Source organism: Rutidosis leptorrhynchoides, unplaced genomic scaffold (genome assembly GCF_046630445.1).
Source record: "Rutidosis leptorrhynchoides isolate AG116_Rl617_1_P2 unplaced genomic scaffold, CSIRO_AGI_Rlap_v1 contig45, whole genome shotgun sequence".
Taxonomy (NCBI): domain Eukaryota; kingdom Viridiplantae; phylum Streptophyta; class Magnoliopsida; order Asterales; family Asteraceae; genus Rutidosis; species Rutidosis leptorrhynchoides.
The window spans coordinates 51,091-78,342 of NW_027266683.1; the positions used below are offsets into that span (position 1 = coordinate 51,091).

The following is a 27,252-nucleotide window of genomic DNA, read 5'->3' on the forward strand; positions in this document are numbered from 1 at the left end:
TAAACTAAGACATTAGTTATTTCTAATTTTCTATTTATTTTTTAATAATGGTCAAAACAAAACTCAAATAAAAAATAATAATTTTTAGTATCAATTTATGTGAAACTTAATATTGATCGTACTAATTTTAAATGTTAAATATTGATATAATTTGAATTATATACAGGTGTAATAAGCTAACATTGGATTTTTTTCGATTAAGGTAAGATCGAGTTCAAATTTTAAAGCCTATTATGCTAAAAGTCTAGACTTAATATTATAAATTTTAAACAAACAGGCCTATTTAGGACAAAGCCCGATCTAGCCTAGCCCATTTACATCCATATTACCATGATCTGCAAACTGTAGCATAAGGTTATTTATGGCTACAGTGTTTTAAGCATTTTTTTCCCGTAGAGTACAAAACCGTGGCGTTTTTTGACAAAAAAATAAATAGTATTGAAAAAGAGAATAACAACACGCTTTTCAAACCGTCTCACGGTTTGAAAAGCGTATTGTATTATCGACGCTTAAAAAACCATGAACATATCGATGAATAGGAAAAGATATATTATTTCAAATTTCCCTTATATTCTTACAGAACTCGAAATTCACATCTCACAGTAGATCAAACACTAGTTCACCTGGCTAGAGTTTATGAATAGGCATTAACAGTGAACTAAACTTTCTCGTCTTGTAGACTTTGAACAAAAGAGTTTCCTTATAAATCATTTCATACTTACAAACATCGCTTGCTTACTACCCAAAAAAGAAAGTGATGATGACATGAGATTCAAACCGATTAGGCTATTTACACAAAAGAAGATATGAGGATGAGCAACGTAAACATAAGGTGAGTGGAGTTGTAATGGTGGGAAACACCAAAGTGATAAACACTAGCTTATATATCAAAATCCATTAAAACTCTATTCGTCCTATGCTTGCTATTACTGCCCATCCCTATCTTTTTTTGTATAATTGGCCTAATCAAACAGTCTGAATCTTATGTCATCATTAGTTTATTCTTTAGAGTCATTTCAATCTTACAAACATCTCCTGCTTACTAGCCAAAGAAAAAAGTGATGATGACATGAGATTCAAATCAATTAGGCTATTTACACAAAGGAAGATATGAGGATGGTACAGATCCTACGATCTGTACCAACACTATATATAACTCTCACTCGCCGACGTCGAAGCCAAAATTAGCTGTTTCGTTGCTAGAGTGGAGTCTGGGCAGAATTTTGGAGAGATAAAGAGGGAGATAGAAGAAGATTTCATCGTTAGTTTTTGTTTAACGGAAGTTAGTCTGGGTGACATGGCTTTTTAATTTACACATGTAATTTTGAGAAAAAGACTAAGAGCCCAAACACAGAAAGTCCAGCACCTAAGTTTTGTCTTTGGCGAAATCCTGGTGTGTTTCATATTTAACTTTCAATTCTCTTTTATTCGCTGGAAAGTACAATTTTATGAGTAAAATTTGAAAATTTGCTTGTGAGACCGGTTTAAATTTTTACTTTACCCCCTCTAATCCAAATTTCTAGATCCTTCCCTGATAACGGCATTAACAATTTCGGCCATATTTAATCAAAATTAGAAAAAAATAACCTTTATCAATTAAAAAAAAAGGAAGAAGAAAATCCATTATTTTATAAAATTTGTTTATTTTGTTGTAGGGGCTTGTTCAAGAGGCTGATGTTGATACATTTTTTTTTTTGATGAAAAGCGGAAAAATTCAATTAACAGTCCAACATAGCAATAGAGTACAACGAAGATGGCAATCGACCGCTCCCATTCAATCTAAGATTAGCTAATGAATGGGCTAGTCGATTGCTACTTCTCGGGATGTGCTCAAAATTACATGATACAAAGTTTCGGGCTAGAAGTTTGACCTTACAAATGATATCATGACAAGACAGAAAACTAATACTGCTACTGTTGAGATCGTTTATAATCAAGAGTGAATCCGATTCAATTATAAGTCTTTCAATCCCAGCTAAAAGTGCACCTGATATACCTTGGAGGATGGCTGAAGCTTCCGCGAGTGGTATGTCTGGAGTACCGTCTAGGAAGCTATACTGGCAGCAAAGCACTGAAGCATTGTGGTCTCTAATAGTACTTCCAAGGCCCCATTTGTAGCTATGGGCAAAGACCGCAGCATCGCAATGAGTTTAAAGGTTCCTTCCGGAGGACGAGTCCAGGGTCTAGTTGAATTCTGCCTATGCCCCGGTTGGTAATGCCTTGGCGATACCTGGTTCAGTTCAAGAATACAGTTCCTGGCAGCAAGCACAGTAGCGTAAGGAATGTTACAAATCAGTTCTTTCCATGCTTTGTTTCTGTTTTTCTAGATAAGCCAAAGGATTGTATTAAAAATCGGCCATTTCCCTTTCTCAATCGAGTTAAAAACTCTGAAGTACCAGCAGAAAAATGCTTCCTTTTTCCAGGCTAAGACATTCATATTAGGGAGAAAGATTTGCCAAACTCTCTGAGACCACAGACAGTCCATGAATAAGTGAGCTTGGTTTTCTCTAGCTGAGCCGCATACAGGGCATTCAACAGTGCAAGCCACACCTCTTTTGCTTAAGTTGTCCCGAGTGGCCAGGCTTTGGTGCCCGACCCTCCAAAGGAACATTTTTATCATGTTGATACATTTGATTTACCATATTACACACACCTCATAAAGAAGTGAAGAAAATTGTTGAAATGGAAGGATCTTTCTCCATTGAGAAGCTAGAAACTTTTGAAATTAACTGGGATCCTAGAGATGACGTCAGCAACAAAGATTTTGTTTTCAACGAGCTTGAAGTTGGAAGAAATGCCTCAAAATTATCCGAGCTGTTTTGGAAGCCATGCTAGTTATTCATTTTGGAGATGCTATAATTGAATATTTGTTCATGAGATATGCAAAGCATATAGGGCAAAACTGGCTTAAAGAAAAAATTAAGAGTAAGTCATCTCATTCACAAAAAAGTAGTTGGTCACAATTGACTTTCGTTGTAAATTCATCCAAATAATAAATTGACAAGTATGTTTTTAACAAATTAAGAGTAAGTCATCTCATTCACAAAAAAGTAGTAGGCCACAAATGACTTTCGTTGTAAATTCATCCAAATAACAAATTGAGAAGTATGTTTTTTTGACAATACCAACGATTTTATCAAATTTGGAGGGTTAGGAATTTTAGTCGGGAATTGTCGAAAATTGGCTCAGTTCGGCCTTGTTATCTCCAACAAAAATTCAGCTCCTTCATTAAAAAAAGAAATATGAAGATTTTGTAAGCGACCTAGGCCTAGTTAACACAGGAATAGGGGATTTGATTTGTAAATTCCTTAAAAATAAAGGCCGTTAAATTTGAAGTTTAAGGATCCACATTAGTTTAATGAATAAAATATTTCTTGATCGAAATCATGATTCTGCTGTTCCTGAAATGAATTTGAGGATTTTTAGTGCTTTTTTTTTTTTCTGAAAATCATAGAGCATGGATTAATTTTAAAATTCAATATGCAACAGAGGAATAATTTTATATCATGAATCTATCGATCTATCTTAAAATATAAAATAATATAAAATAAATATATATTCTTTTTTAATGTGGAAATACTATTTAGCGGCGCACAAAATGCATTATGAAAAATAAAAATGCGTCAAATAATTTCTGGCGTATTTGATCTAAGAATTGGCGTGGAAACACACTTCAAGAGCGTAGAATCAAAAGATCCTACGAAACGGAATGCCATACTAACAAGTAACAACCATACATATAATTCTCCATTGATACATGAAAATTGAGCTTTAGAGATGGAGAGAAAAACGAGATACGTTTGTAATCTGATATTTTCATTAACATAGAAGTCGTCGATAACACAGATTCTTATTTCCTTTTTTATACACATTGTTTGACTTCCACAATCCACATACACGAATGGTCCACTACCCGGATTCTGCTGTCATTTTACATTAAACTTTTGAGATATAATAGTAGTAAATTAAACCCATTAAACTGCAATGAGACTATATCGCCAAAAATGCATCCAATCCGAGAATAATCAAATCGATCATGAATCAAACTCTGCAACGTTCTCTAGTTTATCTTCAAGACATCATAAAATTCAGCAGGCTTCTTTTTATTTTCACATATAGCTCCTAAATAAGCGATGATATGTGAGTATTATAATTAATATGTCAAAACAATCGTATGTTAGCAAGTCAATGAAATATCGAAAAAATATAGATATATATACCTCTATTGCAGAGGCCAAACGCAAAATTGTAGCTTCGCCCCATGGACGGCCTATTAGTTGCAACCTATTGGAAGTCCTTGTTTATCATAGCCAACCTGAAAATCAAAATATTCATAACGAAAATAACAATAAGTTAGAATGCTGAAACATTGACAGTCACAAAACTCTCAAAGTCCTTGTTTATAGTATATATCACTCACAGGAATAGTTATACCTGGGAGACCAAGTAGATTAGATGGAATAACGAAACGCATAACATACCTGAAATAAAGAAAGTACCTCATCTCAGTCCATGAATGGAAATGAGGGGATATATCTGAAATCAAATTCTCAGAAATGTGACCTTGGAAGAATTGAACAACGAACCTGTAGCCTGTTGATTTGTTTCCCCATACTTGAGAGCACTTGTAGGTATGGCGGGCGCAGTAATCCTATTTAGCAAGGAAACCATATAATTTTTCAAATAATGGATGATAGTCAAAGTAGCTTCTCGGTACTCTTATATAACTGATCAAATTTCTAGCTCAAGTTTTAATTTTCCAAATGTTACATGAAGTTTCGAGTTATATAATGGATGAAATCTTTGTCTGCACTGTTATTAGAATGCTTTAGTGATTTTATTTAAGTAGTATATCTGAATTCTAAATTATTACACTTCAATGTCTATAATTTTCTGTAAATCAAGGTCTACTGAATTGAATTCCCAGTTGTTGGGGTCACTATAATTAACATCCACCTTCTTAAAAATCTCCATAAAGTAGTACATTAATCTTCGCCTGAAATATATGTGATTAAATGAGGCTCGTACTAACCACACAAACTAAAGCTCTATCGCGAATTACGTCATTGCTAGTTCTTGGAAGCAAACAGAGATCCACAAAGAGTTAGACTTGTACAAGTGTCATAATTACTAGAGCACCTTTAATTTGATAATAAACCTAATTTAAACACATAGAGGCCCTTCATTTGAAATGCAAGATAGTACCAGAGAAGATCCACAAAGAAGAGAATTTTCAGGATTCCCTAGCATTCAAAGATTATTAACAAAAAAAAAGTATTGAAACAGGAATCTGTCTATAGAAACTAATCAGTAAATACAGAATTTTAAGTTTTCAGGATTTCGGAGCATTCAAAGATGATGGACAACATTTCAACTCTTAATGATATGAGCAAATGCGTTTTTTTCTTACTCATAACAGTCTCACCTTAGACATTGAATGATCGAAAACTTAAAAAAGCTAGACTTGTACGAGTGTCATAATTCAACCTCACATTTTTCCTGTAATACAAAGATTGGTAGCATTCAAAGTATAAGGTTACTAGATAAAGATTTCTCAGTGTCACTGCAGCTAATAATCTAGTCTCAAAAGTTTAGTTACACATACCCATCCTCGCAATCAGGGTTTAATAAACTAATTGTTTCAGATCCAACCGAAATAAGATGAGCAGTGCGCATCTCATGCAACTCAGGTATCACAACCTCTACCATCTTGAAACATAACAAAAGAAATTTGCAAAATCTTAATATGGCCTTGGTTCATTCATCAATCCATGTATCTATATACTATAAACTAACAAGATATATAAATTGACGAATGGACCTAAAAAATGAAACATTATGTATTTTGATACGGAAGTAGTAATGATGAAGATCGTTTGACTGGCAGACTTACTTCATATCCATGGGCATTCAATAGTTGCCTGAGAATATTGTCACACTTTTCAGATATCTCAGTTGACTCTACATCATTAAACCACTGCAAGCAATTGGACTTCTAGCAATCTGGTTCTAATGAAAATTGCATGCACTAGGTCTTTGTTGGTACAGGCTCTGATAGCGCTGTTGGAAACTTTCTGAGAACAGGCTCCGATTTCATGAGGAGAAGGAAAATACCATCCTAATACGAAAGTCATTTTTCTGCATTAAAACTGTAAAACAGAATTGAAATAGACTTCTTCTTCTTTTAATTCAGCAAAACAAAAACTAAATTGAATTTCTCTTTATTGGATTTGATCTAAAAACTAAAACAGAAGAAAATTAACATTCTGCAGAAAAAGAAAAAGATAAATTCAGAATTTCAAATTTTGATTCATTGAGCTGCTTTTCTTGTTTAGCTGAGCTATTGAGAAAGGTAGTGTTGAGGACTTTATATACAGTCCCACACGTCCCTTGTTTCCTATTACAACTTGGAAAAGGAAAAATAACAGCTGGTATAAAACCAGAAACTAAAAATCAAAACCAGAGTACTGTATTACTGGTTTTACCCAAAAACAGCTGGAAATAAAAATATCTTTACAGCCTTTTCTTGCTCTCCACTCTTAACTGAATTTTAAACTTTAGATAAAGTGTAAATTGTAAAAACTTGCAGTAGAATTTCTTCTTCTTCATGTAATTGCAGGTCACAACACAAAAACTCAAATTGTTGACTTGAAGTTGACTTCTCGATTCTGCCATTGAAATGAACAACCGCCATTGCTTAAACCTCCACCATTCTATTCTAAAAGAAACTACAATAACATTTTTCTTCAACTTAAACTGAAACTAAAATTCTCTGATTGACTTGTTTAAAAATTAACTGATATTTGGCTTTTCAATAGCAAATCTCAATCTCCATGGCTGAAACCTTTCATACACCTTCATTACAACTTCCTAAGACTCAATATAGTCGACCTGAATTGAAACGGACAAGAAAAGTGTCCTACAGAAAATTCCCCCAATTCACAACTCAGTTTTCCAGCTTCAAGCAATTCAGATTGCAATTTTATTCTAGCATACTTAAACGGTAAAATTGATTCAACCAATCAACTCAGAGCAACATTTTCAAGCTAAATGGACCTTTGAATTGCATTAATCCATCAAGAATTGAGAGAGAACGAAAATACCAGAATTTGCAGAAAACAGCATTAGAACCCTAATCGATCCATACTTTTCATTCTGATGATTTGCAGTCCAATTTGATGCTTTAATGTTGTTGGCGACACCATCACGAGTGTTTCCATATGCTGCTCGAGCTCCGTCGACGACTGTGACTCCGGCAATGCAGAACTGTTCTGCTGCAGGCCCATTTTTAACACTGTTGACACGGTCTGTCCAGAACTGTTCTGCTGCAGAACCAATTTTAACCCTGTTGACACAGTCTGTCTTTGCCTTTCTCACTTCACCAACACTCATATAATTCTGAATTGTCACAGCAAGAGATTTTTCATCCTCTTCACCCATTGAAAATGTTGATAGCTTCCTTTTCTTCTTCTTCAAGCTTTCTTTCATCTTAACTTTTCTTGTTGACTTTTCTCGCAAGCAATTGGAATTCTCAATCGTGTTTGCCAAATCAATCTTCCTGAGACAATCTACTCCAACAGTCTTCTCACCAATTACTATACATTGGCTTATCACTTCCTTTTTAAGAGGTCGCTCGGAAAAGACGTTGCACGTCATAGAACTGGTGACTTCTGCCAGGTAAAAAACATGCTTCGGTCGTTTATTACACTTTCTCCATATTAATGCTTATTTTCAGAATTTGGAATCATGGAACTTTTTGCCGCTACAAAATATTTATTGTTCACTAGACATTTATGGCAGAATTAGCAAAAATAATTCAATACCAAATCAGCGTAGAAGGGTCAGGACGATTGTAAATCAAAAGGCATTTTTTGACGGACAATTCAAATAGTTCCTAAGCATGGAACGAGAAGTACTTCGGATGATCCATGCTGTGAAGCAGGAGCTTGCCAAACTGCCCCACCAAATGCTACTATGTAGGGGAAGTGCTCAAATTGAGGGAGCTACTTTCTTTCTTAAAAGTTATGGATAATTCTCTTTATTATTTTGGATAATCTAGTTCCGAATCTTTTGTTGCTATTTCTTGAGAGTCAAACTGAGCTATAATTCTTTAACAAGTGTCAATCGATAAAAATTACATATGGATACTTGATGGATCACTTCTTCCCTTTTGTTTAAGTGATTTATATCTCTCATAGATGTCAGAGAGAATTAGATGTTTGTAATTATCATCGATTTAATATACATGTAATGTAAAATTCTAGTTGAATTTAGGTTCCATTAGTAAACACGAGCTAAAATATTTTGGACTTAAGAGTGTGGAGGGTAAATACTCTTGGGCCTACATATACATTAATTCATTAGCGAAATTTTTTTGTATATTATCGAAAAAACCTTAGAAATTTTGAATGCGGCCAACATCCCTTTGATGATTCAAAACATTCCTCTCTACCTATTAGCTAAATTATTTAAAGGCGAAGAAATGATTGAAAATCAACTGAAGAGAAAATATGTTTTGAAATTTCATGGCAGCATCTCATCGAATTGGAGATTTACTAGAACGTAAGTATTTTTTACTTTTTTCATTTTAATTAATTTTCTGATTTTAATTTAGATTTTATTTTTATAGCATAGCTAAATAAGATAGAAAATGATCATACTATGCTATTCAAATTGTACCGGTAAGGTTAAAGGTGAATTGATATATAAATGCCTCAAAGATCGGCACTCTAGATGTTGGTATACAATAGAAGGATTTGATAGATTGCAACTAGAGAAAAATAAGTCCTTACCACATTGATAATTATGTTTGTTCACTAATATAATTTCTAACTACACCAAGTCAAAAGATTTTTACCGGACCCCTTTGAGTTCTACAAGTACATTGGAAATTCAAGTAACACGAAAGGCTTTAGTTAACACACACAACAACCCTTTATCTTTATATATAACTCTTTTTCTTTTTATTCAAATATATATTATAACTTGTTTATCCTTGCGAACAACTCTTTAAAGTGTCCTCTGTTTGATTGCCGTATGGCTTAATAAAATGTTGCCAAAAAAAACTCTTTAAAGTGTCTGTTAATAGAAATTTCGAAGGTAATTTATGATATTTATGGAATTGATCGAGGTGAATTAGTAAAAAGTGTGCATGATAAAATGAATGTCTGGGATTTGCGTATTGGACATATTTTTCTTGAATAGTATTTAGAATCCTACACATCAGACATTTGTTAGGCAGGTTCTAATTTGGAATTTGGGATTGATGTGATTTAGAAATCTCTTAGTTAGCATAAAAAAGAAAGAAAAAAAAACCTCTTAGTGTAATTCTAATGTCGCTTGAATATTTGATTAGCCAACTATTCGAGTGTGAGTGCGATGGTATTGGTGATTTTGCTATATAACAAAGTTGTAGCTCTTGTCATTTTGTTAGCCACTATGTGGAATTAGACAATTGAACTTTCTTGAATAAAAGTCTTAATTAGCTTCCAATTATATTAGATTATATATGAACATTAATTGCTTGAAATATATTGCATAAGAATTATTTTTTATATTGATTTATCGTTTTGTTTCCTATTTAAGCCATATTATTGTTAGTGAATTCTTACATAGGAGTTTTACCAATTCTGAGTATATATCTCTCTTTATATAGGAGTTTTACCAATTCTACAAGGGGGAATTATGGGCATGCAATGATCAACGCAAATCTTTATTGAACCAGAGATAAAAGGGAGGGCAACAATCCCCCATGATTTAACCGAATCGAATTTGAAGTTATAACTTTGGAATTCTTAGACAGTCTGAAGCACTTTGCTGGCTTCTGAAGCACTTTGTTGGCTTCGATTCGGTTAACAGTAGCAGTTATTCTATGAACCTTGAAATAAGAAGCCCTCCAGATGGGTTAAAGAATTAAAGAGATATTTGGCTAGAAGATTCGACCTCCCAAGAAATAGAAGAAGAAGAAAATGCCATGGAGGTTCCATGAGAGGATCTGATCATGATCAAGATTAACTTTTTTCCTTTTTCCAAAATACACCATGTATATTTTTGTTAAATTCATGCATACAATATATATTGTTCTTTCATTAAATTCATGCATACAATACATATACTTTTCATCTCACATTTTCCATGTAATTATGTGTGAAGGGGCAACACTTGTAGAAAATATTCAGGGATGGATACATAAGATGGCCCGTGGTGGCCGTGGCCACCCTATGTTTAAAAAAATGCATAAGGTCCTTATAAAAATATAATGTTTAGATATAGACCAACTATTAATCGTTCAGTTTTGTGTGTATATTTTAGGTCTTGCTTCCGTTAAACTAGCTAAATACTTTCAATTAATATAAAAAAAAATAATGGATAATTAGGTATAATATGTGATTAGAAGTTTGAATTTTTATATATTCGAAAAGTTCGAGGTGCAACCATATTTTAATAACCTTCATGTCATCTCAATATTCGAATTCTAGATTCGTCCCTAATATTATTGTTGATCATTTCACACGAATCATACTCGAATTGTGTTAGAAACATAGAATGTAAAATTATAGAATATGTAATTTTTTGTTTCTTCATTGATCTTTAATTAAAATAACTTATGTAGTTGTATATAATTATCTCAATCAAGGTTGACCTAATACTTAAAACATTTCATCATACATAAGATCATAGGTTCGATTTTTGGGAAAATAAATTTTGAGGTAGATTGTATCAGGTATATTTAAAGAAAAAATTGTATATAATTATTTGTGTTGAAGATCTTCCATAATCGTTCTTGTAGGATATAGTTAATCTATCTTACATTCACAGTTTCTCAAAATAAAAGTATCAGCTCGAGGAGTACTTCACACTGTCTCCGACTTTGGAACACTTTAATGGTTGAAATTTGGACATATAACGTGATTCAATATATTTTATTTTTACCTCTTTTCCTTGGTATTTTGGAAACAATACTTGCTTATATTGATTCATCCTTCTATTCCTCTTAAACAATATATATTAATAGATTGTTAAGTGGATTCATGTCAATACTGAATATCTTTATTAATTAATAGCTATGACCAATATACCGATGGATGAAGCCTCACTGAAAGTCTAATGAAGCAGTAGACTATGGCGCATCTGAATAAAAATGCCTTCAATGAGTTTTAATAACATAATTGATCGGCAGCCTCAGAAAAACCAACAACAACTAGCACAGACGTCGAACATTATCCAAGACAACCAGATGCAGCAAGAGGAAAACGACATCGTTAATCAGTTCGATTTAAAACAATTATAATAAGACTAAGGACGGACCAACGTACAAGTTGGTGGGATCGAAAAAAATTAAATTATACAAAACAAAATCTAAATATTGTCCATCAAACAGACATCAAAGTAAGGAGTTGGCTCAATGATAATGCTTGGGTAAGGCTTTCAACGTGTTCGTCCCCCATGGGATTGAATCTCTATAGCAGGATTTTTATTTTTTTGCCTTCTTTTCAGTTTTAGATTTTTTTTCCGCTTCTCTCCTTGGATCTTAGGTGCTAAGCTTTTAATCCTCAAACATAATTCTTTTCGAAGATATCCACTAAAGTCCTCAAATATTTATATTTTTATTTTTGAAACATCATCATCAAATATATATGAATTAGAATAATATATATACTTTTTAGAAATATGATTATCAACATTTAAATAAATTAGTCTTCAAATATAAATTGGATCAATATAAATAGTTTATTTCTATTGGTATTTAGTATGATTATATAGGGTAAATTTTACAATTTTATTTTTAAAGTAAGATAATATGAATGAAATAAATTTCAGTTAATTAGTAAAATTAATTATTATTTTTTATTATGTTTTTATGAATCACGATTTAATTTAATAAGAAAATTTTGCAGTGAGACTTGAATTTTCCACAATCCCCACTATATTAATGTATTGGATATACTATTGCTTATTGAAAAAAATATACCAAGATTAAATTCATAAACTAAATTCGATATGGATAACAAACTCTTATCGATCCCACCCAAATTAAATCACACTTCCGCCTCTGAAAATTTATGACTACTTTCTGTCCCACCCGACATCCGATGCTGGATCCCCTTGAATAAGACTCATGTACCCATTTTTTTGTAATTTTTTTTTTTTGGTTAAATTTGCATCTTAAGAAATATTAATTTTGATATAATTTCTAAACTTAAAAGATTCATATCAATACACAAATATGCATATAAAGGGGCTAGTTATTCAATTAATATATGAAAGAAATTACAGTAAATGTATTTTAAAATCCTCAATTACAAATGAGTAAGAAACTTCATTATTGGTGATGATTTATTTAGTTCAATATCCTTTTATTTCCTGAAACTTTTAGGCAGAACTTTTGCCAATAGTTACTATCAACGTTACTTGTTTTTCTCTATTTATAGTAAACTGAAATGTTTTGACTTTTGATGAAACTTAGCTGGGTGTTTACTCTGACAACAACCTCAGCAGAATTCTGTTGACATTTTTGTTGAAGTTGTCGAGTCGAAGATTCATAGAATCAAATTGTCAGGTTCATAGACCTGGCACGTTACCGAAGACTGATGTAGGAACGAGAGAAACTTAAGTTAATTTTGAACAGAAGGTAAGTTCTTACTTCATGTAAAAAATAATATATACATATATATTGAAAAATTATACGTATAATTTATAAATAATAATACACGCAAACATAATATTTCAAGCAAAATATATAAAGATAATGCAAGCAAAGTAGTCAATTATATTATAACAAGTCCTCAAAAGAAAGTAGCACAACGATAATTCTGTAAAATAAACTTGTACTATGTATGCAAAAGAAAATAGCACAAACGCACAACAAGTCCCAAAAAAAAATACTAGCATAATAGTCCAAATGGTAACTAACATATTCCTCTTACTTGAGATGGATACCGGTTGGTTTTTTGACAAAAATTTTGACCAAATCGGATTTTTATCGATTTTAGAAAACAAATCCAATCGAAAATCGGTCGGTAAAAATATAAACTGAAAATCGGTCGAAATTTTTTGATCGATTTTCGATTCGATCGGTCGGTTTTCTTTTAAAATTATAAAAAAAAAAAGCAAAAAAACAGACTATTTATAAACTAAAAGAAATTATATATATATATAAACAAAACTTACTGCTTATTATAAAAAAAACAGACTATTTATAAGCTAAAAAAAATTATATTAAAAAAAAAAACTTACTGTTCTTCGGTCGTTTTTGACCGGTTAATCGATCGACTTTTTGCCGGTCAAAAATCGATCGTAAAACTCCAAAAATTACAAACCGGACCGAAAACCAACAAACCGACCGAACGCTAAAAAAACGACCGTTTCATTCGATTTTTCAGTTTCGATTCGATCGGCCGGTTTTTGCTCATCCCTACTTCCTACTCGAGATCATGGGAGGACTCATGGCGTGAGTGTGATGATGGTTTGGTGTCGTGCGGCTGTAAGAGTGAAATGATACCAAGATGATTTCTAGTTCTTAAAAAATACTAGTTAAAAAGTAAATAAATAAAATAAATGACTCTAGAGCCAGCTCATGTCCTATTGATCCTACGAGCTGGCACTAATTCTTATCCGATCCGATCTATATTGTACATAATTTAAAAATTGGCATGAAAACACATTTCACGAACGTTGAATCAGACGATCCTACGAAACGAAACGCAATCCTAACAACCAAGCATATAATTCTCCATTGACATATGAAAATTGAGCTTTAGTGATGGAGAAAAACGAGATACGTTTGTAATATGATATTTTTATTAACATAGACCTCGTGAATAACAGAGTTCTTATTTCTTTTCTTTTTTTTTTGGTACACATTGTTTGACTTCTACCATCCACATACACTATTTGTAGTCCACTCCCCAGATTCTGCTGTCATTTTACATTACACCTTTGAGATATATTATTTTCGTCCTAAAATAGATGCAAATTTTTACATATAAATTATATGTAAAAATTTGCATTTATTTTGGGACGGAAGGAGTAATAGTAAATGAAAATCATCAAACTGCAGCGAGACCATACCGCCAAAAATCTATCCAATCCGAGGAATAATCAAAATCCATCATGAATCAGACTGCAATGTTGTCTAGTTTATCTTCAAGACATCATAAAATTCAGCAGGCTTCTTTTTATTTTCACATAGCTCCTAAATAAGTGATGATATATATGTGAGTATTATAATTAATATGTCAAAATAATCGTATGTTATCAAGTCAATGAAATATCGAAAAAAATATATAGATATATATACCTCTATTGCAGAGGCCAAACGCAAAATTGTAGCTTCGCCCCATGGACGGCCTATTAGTTGCAAACCTATTGGAAGTCCTTGTTTATCATAGCCAACCTGAAAATAACAGTAAGTTAGAATGCTGATTCATTAACAGTCATCAAACTCAAAGTCTTTGTTTACATATATCACTCACAGGAATAGTTATAGCTGGCAGACCAAGTAGATTGGATGGAATAACAAAACGCATAAGATAAGCTGAAATCAAGAAATTGCTTCAACTCATTTCATGAATGGGAAAAATGAGAGGATAGATACGAAACTAAATTATCACAAATGTGACCTAGGAGGCATTGAACAACGTACCTGTAACCTGTAGATTTGTTTCCCCATACTTGAGAGCACTTGGAGGTATGGCGGGCGCAGTAATCCTGTTTAGCAAGGAAACCATATAATTTTTCAAATAATGGATTATAGTCTAACTAGCTACTAGCTACTCTTATATAACTGATCAAATTTCTAGCTCGAATTTTAATATATATGCAGATCCTGATGAACTCTTTGTCTGCACTAATATTAGAATGCTTTAGTGATTTTAGTTGCATAGTACAGTAAATCTGAATTCTGAATTATTACACTTGAATGTGTATAATTTTCTTCAAATCAAGGTCTAGTGAATTGAATTGCAGGAGGGAAAGTAACTTACCCAGTTGTTGGGGTCACTATAACATCCACCTTCTTAAAAATCTCCATGAAGTAGTACATTAATCTTCGCCTGAAATAGATGGTGATTAAATGAGGCTTGTACTAAACGTACAATAGCTTGATTGCAAATTACTAGAGCATTGCCAGTTCTTTGAAGCAAACAGAGATCCACAAAGAGCTAGACTTGTACGAGTATCATATTTAGTAGAGCACCTTTGGTAATAAACTTAATTTAAACATACAATAGCACCCTTCATTTGAAATGCAACATAGTACCAGAGATCCAAAATGAGAGAAGTTTTCAGAATTCCCGAGCATTCAAAGATTATTAACAAAAAAGTAAAAAAAAAAAAAATTATTGAAGCCGGAATCTGTATATAGAAACTAATTACTAAAGAATCAAATTACTAAATACAGAATTTTAAGTTTTCAGGATTTCAGAGCATTCAAAGATGATGGACAACATTTCAACTCTTAATGATATGAGCGAATAAGAGTATATTTTCTTACTCGTTACAGTCTCACCTTAGACATTGAGCAGCAACATAATCACCAGCACTGAATGATCGAAAAAGTGCTAGACTTGTACGAGTGTCATAATTCAACCTTGCATTTTTCCTGTAACCCAGATTGGGAGGAAGATCATCATTCTCAAAGTATAAGGTTACAGATAAAGATTGCTCAGATTCACTGCAGTAATAATCTAGTCTCAAAAGTTTAATTACACATACCCATCCTCGCAATCAGGGTTTAATGAACTAATTGTTTCAGATCCAATCGAAATAAGATGAGCAGTGCGCATTTCATGCAACTCAGGTACCACAACCTCTACCATCTTTAAACATAACAAAAGAAATTTGCAGAGTCTTAATATGGCACTGATTCATTAAGTGATAAACTTGTATGTCCTATATTAAGTAATAATAATAATAGTGAAGATAGTTCGACTGGCAGACTTACTTCACATCCATGGGCCTTCGATAGTTGGCTGAGAATATTGTCACACTTATCAGATATCTCAGTTGACTCTACATCATTAAACCACTGCAAGCAATTGAAATTAACAGAAAGTTAAGATATTCCAATTAAGAAAATAAGAATATTAATTGTCTCACTTTTATGGATGAGGTGAAAGAACTAACCTCTGAATACTTTCCCAGTCGCAAAGATCCCAATAGATCCATACTTTCATTTGTTGACAAATTCGGAAGGCAAGGGGTTGACTGCAAGCCAAATTTAAGATTGAAGTCAAGGATCCTTCGCAGAAAGTATGGTAAATTAAGAAAATTAACTAAAGGGTTTTCTTGAAATTCTGAATTGACTTATGAGTAATGAAGCTCAGTTTGTCCTGTAATACTTTTTCAGATTCCCTCCAGCTGCAGCGAGCTGCTAATCTACTAGCAAAATCTGTTTTCTATCTAGAACAACTGTACAACTCAATCTTGTCTAAGACTCACAATCAATAGATACAAGAACCATCAAACTTTCCCAAGGACTTTTTTAAGATTTAGGTAATTTAAATAAATTGTTGAGCTATATATACAAAATTAAGGTTAATGGAATTACCGGTCTCATAGAAATTTTATTTGCAGGAGAGGTGCCAAGAATTGCTGCATACCTGATTTAAGAAAACGATCAAGGATATAAAGAATATGGATACCAATGAAGGAAACTTAAACGACCTCATATGTGAACACGGTCAGCAAGAAACATGTTCATGGAAAAAAGTACTTACACTAGCATGATATCCTCCACCGATGATGCAAGTGGGCCGATAATTTCCACAGTTCCTGAATCACAAAGTGACCTGCCACACATAAAGGAGTTGGTGTCCATCATTGCTTGGAAAGGGGCTCAATTAGCAATCAGAAACTTTTGACACAACAACACAAGTTATCGCCATTATCAATTGCATCATCCACTGATTAGGAGAAAAATGCCTTTCATCATGCTGACAATATACAATAAACATGACATTTTTTAAAGGGCTTACCCTCCGATATCTGTCCGTCCATATGTTGTTTTCAAGCCCACTACACCACAGAGAGAAGCAGGAATACGAACTGAGCCTGCATTTTTTCATCGTTAAATTAACATCAATATCATGATCATGGAAAAAAAAAAAAAGCACAAAAAGTTGATCAAACTTAATGTTGACTCTACTACCTCCACCATCTGTTCCCAGGGCCGCTGAACACAATCCAGCTGCTACAATTGCTGCTGGTCCTGATGAAGATCCTCCTGTATATCTCTCATGTGCATGAGGGTTTCTTGTAGTTCTGAAACTCAACAAAAGTTAAACTAAATGTTGGCCAACTAAGGACCTGAGACAAAATTTATCATGCTAAATAATGCAACAAGGTAAATATATTTTCAACTCAATGACAATCATATATTTCACATATGCTCATTTTCTTTTCTTTTTTTTGTAGAATAAAGAAGACAGAGTTTTTTTTAGTTTATATCAAATATATATCCATTGACATCTGCAATTCTTTTTTCTATTTATTTTGGAGTTGCTAAGCAAAATACTTACCCATAATTAGGATTGTTCCCAGAAGTGCCCATGCCACACTCATGCATATTTGTCTTCCCCACAAGAACCACACCGCAGCTTCTCAATCTAGAAACAGAAACTGCATCCTCCTCCACTGAGCGAACTTCATGCATCCATGTTGTTCCACCTGTCATCATCATAAACTTCTCAGCTTAATGCTAATTATAAATTGTAGCGCATCAAAACAAACAGGATCGATGCTACTACACACCCTTAGATGGATGGGGAAAACAATCTATATCGTCCTTTATTGCTATTAAAATTCCATCCAAGATAGATATTGGATTCCCTGCACATCCAACATCATCAATAAGACACCATTCGTAAGCTAAGTATATCACATTTGACCAAGACATTCCCTAAAAGCATTTTATACCCAAACTCTGTTATTCATATACCTTCCTCAAACCTCTGAGTAGAAGCAGCAGCTTGCTTTATGATGTCCTCGGGGTCAAAAGTAATCAGTAAGGGTGTCGGAGGCTTATCGTACTTGAACTCTTTAATAACTGAGATGAAGTTTTCTGCTACCTACAAACCAGAATCAGGACTTCAGCTTTGCAAAATTTAAGACAAAGGAATTCCTATCAGTAAACAGGTCACTCACTATGGATGGAGTAGTGAGCTTTGTGCGATAAGCATGTGCATAGTCACGTATCTTCCAATATCGGAATGGAAAGGCAGTTGAAGGATCATAGTGCGGAAGACATTTCAGTGCTATTTCAACTCGGTTTTCTGGTTTCCCATCCTCGTCAACAACCACAACACCAGCTTCCACTTCTGAATTTCATATCACATACTATCAGAATTAATTAATTAATTGCAAGGGAGAAGTCTCTTCAATGTGTGTGGTCTATAATTACAAAAATAGGGCAGACCGGACTGTGTTGATTTTGACTTGAAACTTAAAAGTAGACTTATCCTAACAGATACATTACGAAGACAATTGCCAGTTTCCCAACTATTTAAACAGCTAGATGCTATGAGAGCATGTATGAAATTTCCTATTACCTATTCTCCAAATTAACGAACTAGGATGAATCTATTTAGAGCAACAATTCATGATAAAGTGGACATGAATGAACCTTGAGGAGGGTATTCAGGTTTGAACATGGGTTGTTCCGGGATCACCGTGTTGCGGAGCAACTGTCAAGCAAAAATGCACAAACCATTTAGTCCCAGAATTGATTTTCGAATTTACACCAAAATAAAGACTGACCTCATCCATCTTGTTCTGTTTCTTCAAAAAGGAAATTATCAAAGAACCGATGAATGGCGCTTCTAACATCTTCACAAACAGCTTAAATATCAACCCAGTTAAGTGAGGAGCTGCAAAAAAAAAAAAAAAATCAAAATTAAAAACATACAAAAGATCAATTCACATTATTATATACTAGTAGTAATGATCCAAATATTACATTTGATGTCTTCTTGCTCGTACTTGACATTGGCCAAGTCAACGTCCTCGACTGGCAACATAACACGCTTATTCCCCATACTTGATCAAACTGCAAAAACAATTAATGAATGAATCAGATATACAAAAAGAAAGTGAGCTACCAGAAGAAAGGAAATTCAGTTGGTTTGACCGTTCTAAAAATGGATAGCTCTCTCTAGCTACCTAGAGAGAGAGAGATGAAGATGGAGGTTTATCTTGTTTAAGAAATGATTCATTCGCATTGGGATTTTAAAAAGAGAAGAATGTGTTTGTTTCTTTCTTTCTTTATTGTGGAGACGTAGACGTAGTAAATAGTAAAAGAGGAAGATGGAGGGAGTTGGGAATCGAATGCTAACGCTACTGCTGCCTTCTTCCTTATTTGTTGATAAATTAACCAATCATCTCCTAGTATAAAAGTATTACTGAATCAGTCCCCTAAACTAGTTATTTGTTACAAATGGTTCCCTCCTCCTTTCGTTTTGTTTAGGTATAAAATCAAGGTTTAGATTGTCAAGATCGGATTGGACAAGGGTGTTAGGATCGTAAATCAAAATAAGAATCGTAAAAGATCGAAATATTCTATTTTATAACTTTATATAAAAATTTAGATGTTATGTAAATAGAATAAAATATTATAAATAATTTTAACTTTTAATGTAATCATATAAATACACTCCTAACGTATATATTATGTAAATTATGATAAGATATCGAAATAAAATTATTTAAAAATCATAAAAATTACTAATTAAGACTTAAATTATTATCGTTAAATTCCTTGTCATCATGGCGAGCACCAATGTAACTCAATATCAATATTTAGTTAGAAAACAAGAAAGAAAAAAGCATCATTTTAAGCGTGAAAAAGAAAAAACAAATAAATTCTCGTAAAGTTATTGAGATCGTAAGACCACAGATCTATGGATCAAAGATCGTAGGATCTTAGGCTCAAAATTTTTTAAACTAAAATCGAGAACATTTGAAATGTAAAGATCATAAAATCGTAAGATCCTAAGATTCGGATTGCAAATCGAAAAACCTAACTAAAATATACCTTGAGGTTAGCTTAAAAAATATTAATTATTATCCATTTCTTTATAACGCCGTTTAAAAATCACTCTGCCCGTAATTTCCTCGAGGATAATAATATTGCAAAATACTATTTTATCGATTTTAACAAGTTGTTGTTTGGTCGATTTTTGTACCACAAGTAATTTTTATTGGCCAATTCAGTACTGTAGCAAGGCCATTTTACAGAAAAGAAATAACATCAGTGATAGTGATATACAACAATCGCCATAATTGAAATCTGTGTACCACCTAGATAAACTTAGTATGCTATAAATACCCACCCACACCTACAACAAAAATGACAGAGAATTTGTCAACTAACGTGATTGTGCATTTAGTCGTACATAATTAAGTACTGCAATAAATATTGGCCTACTTGACTTGATAGTTTAAAAGAAAAATCTATTCCAAACCATTATTTAACCCAAAAAAATGTATTACAAAAATATTAAAGGCTCGTTTAGATCACGTTACTGAGCGTAAGGAGCACTAAAAAGGTCGTTTGGATCGATAGACAAGAAAATGTCTCACCATATCTAGATAGCTACCTGTAAAATAATCTATAGCAGGAAAATTCTTTGGTAGGAATAGAGCAGATTGAACTTTCAAATAATAGTACTAGTAATAAATTACAGCTTTGTAACAAGAAAGACTGGCCGCTCTTAAAGCATCCTCCATTATTTGAGATGTTAATAATGTCACTCTTCTTCACTAAGAGACTTTCAATATTTCGTGAAATGCTTCCTGTGGTATATCGACTGAACCCACGCGCTTCATCCTCTTCTTTCCTTCTTTCTGCTTTTCAAGTAGCTTTCGTTTCCGGGTAACATCACCTCCATAGCATTTCGCAAGAACATTCTTTCTCATTGCAGATATTCTGTAACAAAACCATACTGGTATAAATAAACGGACACTAAATATATATTTAAAAGTTCCCATAAAAGGATCATAAGACTTACGTTTCCCTTGCAATAACCTTTGACCCAATGGCAGCTTGTATTGTTATCTCAAACATTTGCCTGTATTCAAATTCAGGTCATCTCAGTCTACAGCCAAGGGCAAACTTATATATACGAAAGCAACGACGAAAACTGGAATTAGCAACAAACCTATCAATGAATTTCTTCAGCTTTTCCACACATTCACGTCCAACACGTTGTGCCTTTAATTTATGAACAATGGTTGCCATTGCATCAACTGGTTGTCCGTTCAACAAGATGTCCAGTTTCACCAGATCAGATTTTTGGTATCTATTGAAAAATCCCATTAAAGGTCAAAGAGGAAATCATTAAGCCCAGAGAAAAAGGAACATATTTCCAGTTACAATAAAAACACTGGTTCTGGATAATGAGAGAAGAACTTGGCCAACAAGGAAACATAGATAGAGATGTACATATCTTACTCTGAATCCTCATAATCGAATGAAGCATATCCAGATGTTAAGCTTTTTAACTCGTTGTAAAAGTCCACGACGATTTCCCTTAAAGGCAGCCGATACTTCATAAAGACTCGTAGACTGCATATTCAGAGCTCACCAAATCAAAAGTGTAGGATGGATGAGGATCCTTTTTATTCAATGAGATGACAAAAAAAATTGTAATTTCGAGTGATGAAACTGAAAATTACCTGTCAATAAAAGTATACTCCAACTGCTCCCCTCTACGCTCAGAGCAGAGAGTTATGATAGGTCCCACATACCTTGTGTAACAAGAAAGGGAATGTATAAAGGATGAATATTTAAATATTAGAAACATGAAACAGCCTAATTTGTTGACTGTAATAGGGAATGAGGGAGCTTACTCACTAGGAATAATAATTGTAGCTAATACGGTTGGTTCCCAACTAGCGGTTACTCGTTGTTGAGGAGTAGAAGGCAATGCAGCAGGATTCTGGACTTCTGCTTTGCTGAAAAGGACAAATATGTCAATATCACAAACCTTCTGCCAGAGAATACTAGGAGTATTTAGTTTTTATAATAAAATGTTTAAAAGCACATACCTTCCATCTGAATACTCGAAAATATAGGGAACAGTTGGTGCTGTTGAGATCACATGTGCTCCATACTCCTATAATTTAACAATACAAACATGGATACTTGAGTAACACGTAATTTTAGTTAATCGTGTGAAAAGATTTATAAATCGAATGACCAAAACATCCATTTGAAGAGCACCTGTTCAAGTCGCTGATGAAAAACATCCATATGAAGTAAACCCAAAAAGCCACACCTATATAAATAAGACCATATAGGGAAGAATGTGAGAAATTATGAAGCCAAAAATTATACTCTCCTTGGAGAAAGAGAGAGACGCTAATGAATGCCACACCTAAAACCAGACCAAGTGCTGTGCTACTCTCCTTAGAAACAGAGACACTGGCATCATTGCAAGTCAGCCTCTCTATCGCGTTGTTTAGTGCTTCAAAATCAGATCCATCAGCTGAAAAAAGACCCGAGAACACCATATGTTTAGCAGCTTTGAAACCTACAATCACAAACCACATAGAAACAACGAAAGTTTAAACTTTAAACTAAAAGGAAGAGTATACTATATTACTGTTGAAGTATGTTGGAGATTCAAGTCTCAAGCAGGTCTTTTATTCAATTACCTTTAAAAGAATAATGGAAAAAAAGGAAAAAAGAACCCCAAATCTATCAGAAAAGTGGGATCTGACTCCAAATCACATATACTCCTCTAGTAGATAGAAAAAAAGAATCATATATAATCAAATGGACGTCATAGTCTTGCACAAGACTCTTTTTGTCCTCTTTTAGTGCAAAAGAGTTCATCATTTATAGAGCCTAGAAATGCAATCTTAAAAAAAAAAAAACAATTCTTTATTCAAGATGATTTCAACTGTCACTCACAGCACCATCATTGATGAAGCCGTGGAAACTACTTGAAAAACGAGGCAGATTCAAGACAGCTAATTCATTCGAAGCTCTTATGACCGAGCAGGAGAAAGCACAAAAAAACCTGGACAAAAACCATCTATTTGTACATTGAACAATGCAGTAGATGCAGTCCACAACGCATAACAATGAACTAGACATTAGCTGGCAATGAAAGGGCAAGAGTACTATATGAGTTGAAATAATGCTATAATTATACCTGGAAGAGGCTCTACCACTTTTCGATAATGATGAAGAGTATCTCCAATGCGTGCTTCTTTGGTTGAACGCATGCCACTCACAACATATCCTACTTGTCCAGTAAGAAGAACTCCAGTAGGTTTAAGTTCAGGATGCATGATCCCAACATCTAAAGCTTCATAAGTATGACCTGACGATGCAGAAGAAATTTTATCCCCTTTCCGCAACACACCATCAACAACCGCCACGTGGCAGATTACTCCTTTGTATTCATCATAATAAGAATCTAATAATAGCATACGCAAAGGTGAATCACTTTTCCCTGGAGGAGGAGGCATTCTCTCTATGACTGCTGGAAGGACTTGCTCAAGGCCCCAGTCCAGTTTTCGCTGACGTGAGAAGACAATCAGTTGGCTCGAGATCAAACATCGACTTCAATTGAGCTTTGACACGATCAGGATCAGCAGTCGGCTGGTCGATTTTGTTTATGATGGGTATTATCATCAAGTTAGATTCAAATGCAAGGTAAAAGTTTGCAACTGTCTGAGCCTGGACGCCTTGAACTGCATCAACTACTAAAAGAGCTCCCTGACATGCTGCCAGCGATCTCGATACTTCATAGCTGAAGTCCACATGACCTGGTGTGTCGATGAGATTTAATAGAAATGTTTGTGACCCTCGCCTATCATTCACATTAGGGCCAATGAGAATCGTTACTGTAAAACATTGTGGCTGTTTGAGCTTTTACAGTTATTCCACGTTCTCTCTCCACCTAACAACATACGAATTTCAACACAATAATCCAGATTTTGTAAAACACCACATTACTATCCCATTTGGAATTGTCTTTTAAGTAGTATCATTTACTAGTGAATAACGTACTTCCATCTTAGGTCCAATGGCTTTTTGACCATCACTTAAAGAACAACATGAATACAGTTCATTATGATAAATACACACCTGCAACTTATCAAGATACTGAGGCTGACCAATGCCTTTCTTTATGGTTCCTGTGAGCTCCAGAAGACGATCGGCTAATGTTGACTTTCCATGATCAACATGAGCAATTATAGAAAAGTTTCGGATTTTCTCTGTAGGAAACTGGCTCAAATCTATGTTGGTTTCTTTGTTATTTTGGCGGGAATGGGTACAAAAAGAATAGGTGCCTCCAGTGTGGCAATGGAAATTGTTCAACACGCTGTAAAGCGGTTTGGTCCTTGATATTAAAGAAAATGGGTTTATAAGAGGAAAGCATCGTTGAGATTTTATAGTTCTCGATGCTCTATACAGAGAACCCATCACAGCGGTCAAGGCTAGAGATAATACTTGATTGCCGTTATTGAGAATCTGGACATAGTGTATGCTGTGAATGAAACAAAATTGCTTCAGTACAAATCGTAAAAGGGAAAAATTATAAAACGGAAAGTGCAATGTGGTGGAACTTTTGCATATTGAAAGAGCATGATGAATGAAAAAATTACATCTCAATACTAAACGCCTTACAAAATTGCAATCAAGAGGGGGATTTTGAAGAGTTGATGATAAAGAAAGCTTAGCAACCAAAGCAACATCATTGCACTTAAGCACGGAGTATTTAATATTTGGAACAACACAAGTCCAAAATTGAGCAAAACAACTCATAAGCAACTCGTGACTTTTAATGCTAACAGACATTACATTTAGATAGGAACAAACGAATTTATGAAATTTCTTGAATTCTGACCAAACAAATGAAATTGAACTTGAAGTTCTGAATTGAGCTAACAATTATATGCAGAATCGCACTGAATAAAATAAGATGCTATGATAATCCAAAGAATGAAAATTACCAATTTCTGAAAGCACACAGACGAGCATAAAATCAAACAGAAGATTATCTTGGGAATACAGTTGAGCTCAGTTCATAGTTCCTTTCTTCTCCGATTGGTTGGGAAAAACCGTAGGGTTTAAGAACATTACAGACGGACAGGCACAGAGCAGCGAAAACTTTCACAGGCACTGTAAGATGGGTTGGGTTGGGTTCGGTTTGGTATTCTATTCTCTGGATCTCATTTTCTTGGTTTGAATTTTGATCAAGCGTTGATGCTTTTGTTCGGGCCCAACATCGAAATAATATGATGTGTGGGAAAATTGTAAGTTTGGACCGGGAATAAAACCGATCAACGTAATCGAAATCGATCGATTTCACATTCTTTACTTTTTGTGGTTGAGTCGGTTTAATTTATTGGTTCTACAGAATGACGATCTGTTCAAAAGGCCGAAATCGAATGAATTGAACGTTAAGAAGAGCCTAAAACTAAGCAAAACTTAATAGGATTCAGTACAATTGAACCGAAACCCAACTAGATCGATTAGGTCGAAAACGGATTGGTTTATGCGATGCATTGTTTTGATTGAAATTAACAGAGATGAAAAGATGACGATATATTGAGCCGAAACTTTTTAAGACGTTATGTGAAAAGAAAAAAAAATGGAATGAGAAAACCTATATTTTGCTCCGACCCTTTAACACTTTTTTATTCTCTCACGTTTTATCGTTAGTGTAAGATCATTTTTGGTGGGAGGGACAAATTCAACACATCATCAAAATTGACTTTTGTTTGTTTTATAGTGTGCTTACATAACATTGAAAGTCCCAACATTTTTTTCCGAGAGCATTCTCTCCAATCCCAACTTATATTTTATTATTAAAAATAGTGGGATCACATCACCACTAACCAGTAAATTATTTTTTATCATTTCATTTTATTAAAAATAATTAAAGTTGGGACTTGTATAATTGGATTAAACGATGTAGTGATTAGACCCAAATTTTTAAAAATTCATATTTTTTCTCTTTTTATCTATGTGTCATTGATGTGTCAAAAATTGGCCCCCAATTTTGGTCCTTGCAGTGAGGATGATCTAATAAATCTTCACGTTTCCATATAATCGCCAAAATGTTCCATTTGCCGTCAACTTCTCCCATGTGGCACCTACATAGCACTGCGTGGCGCCAACTCATGCCTAATCAACTAACAAAACCATAGAATTTCGACACGTGGCAGTTGGCGCATCCAAAATTTAATACATCAACCACACTTAATCCACATCACAAAATTGAACAGGCTCGATCCGGTTCATGGTCAAACCGGTTAGTTTTGGTTCGGTCCAAGATCGAACATTTATTAAATAATTTTAAATACATTATTTTTTTCAAAAAAATCACTTTTAATTTTAAATATTAATAAATAAAATTAATTTTACAATTTTAAATTTAATTAAAATTAATTAAAATTAATTAAAAATAATTAAAATTATTATCTTTATATTAACAAATTTTATTTTATTTTTTAATAAAAGTTAATTTTATTCTTTAAAATTCGTTTACTATTTTACTCTTTAATGCTCCGTCCGTCCTTGAGCTCCTCTTTTACACTTTACGAGGAAACTTGTCAAAGACGTGAATTGATAAATAAAACGTCTATTTTTAAATTTTTACATGACCAATTTGTCTAAATTTACAATAAAAACGTAAAGAAACCAAAACATTTTAAATTTTAATAAAATATTTTTAAAATAGTTGAAATTAAAATATTAAAGATGATTCTTTAGAAAATTTCTCTCTCTATAATAATAATTTTAAAAGATGTTCATAATTTTATAATTTTAATTAATTTATAGAAAAAATTTATAAAATATTATTTATAAAATATTATAAATATTATTAATTTATAATAATGAAAAGTTAAGCGATAAATTTAATAAATATTTATAAGTTATAAAAAAATAAGAAAATTTAACAGGATCAAATTATTTTAAAAATATGTTTAATTAATTTATAAGAACTAAAATTTAAAACATAAATTTAATAAATATTTATAATTTATAAAATAAATTGAAAAAAATTATAATTTTTTTAAAAAAAAATTTGATAAAGGGTAAAATAATATTACCTTTGTATTTAAATAGATGACACTCTCACACTTTTACGCATATCAATATCATTAATTTCAATACATAAATTATTTTTATTTTATAATTTTATCTTTTCTCTTCTCTATTAAAATATTAATTTTATGTTTATGTAAAGTTAATGGTGGGATAGAATTGAAAAAATTGCATTGATATTCTCA

General features: G+C 33.1%; 2 protein-coding genes and 1 pseudogene across 2 annotated transcripts; all 3 read right to left on the reverse strand.

Annotated features, from left to right (window-relative positions):
* Positions 1–4,060: 4,060 nt before the first annotated feature.
* On the reverse strand, positions 4,061–6,694 carry LOC139883785 (fatty acid amide hydrolase-like; annotated as a pseudogene).
* Positions 6,695–14,134: 7,440 nt separating this feature from the next.
* On the reverse strand, positions 14,135–19,034 carry LOC139883780 (fatty acid amide hydrolase-like). Its single transcript, XM_071867913.1, has 20 exons — positions 18,956–19,034; positions 18,757–18,866; positions 18,623–18,683; positions 18,145–18,317; positions 17,939–18,068; positions 17,752–17,829; positions 17,520–17,667; positions 17,150–17,262; positions 16,977–17,052; positions 16,719–16,790; positions 16,550–16,601; positions 16,126–16,206; positions 15,944–16,027; positions 15,715–15,818; positions 15,509–15,601; positions 14,985–15,053; positions 14,645–14,709; positions 14,475–14,536; positions 14,300–14,395; positions 14,135–14,194 (listed from the first exon to the last, which is right to left on the reverse strand). The coding sequence occupies exons 1-20, from the start codon at positions 19,032–19,034 to the stop codon at positions 14,135–14,137; spliced, it is 1,806 nt and encodes a 601-aa protein (XP_071724014.1).
* Positions 19,035–20,757: 1,723 nt separating this feature from the next.
* LOC139883786 (translation factor GUF1 homolog, mitochondrial-like) lies at positions 20,758–24,811 on the reverse strand. The gene is given in 13 exon segments (XM_071867917.1): positions 20,758–20,923; positions 21,006–21,065; positions 21,156–21,296; positions 21,449–21,562; positions 21,673–21,744; positions 21,847–21,951; positions 22,045–22,112; positions 22,220–22,277; positions 22,376–22,529; positions 23,157–23,514; positions 23,516–23,839; positions 23,841–23,909; positions 24,098–24,811. Coding segments are annotated over 13 exon segments (2,403 nt in total).
* Between the last annotated feature and the right edge of the window lie 2,441 nt (positions 24,812–27,252).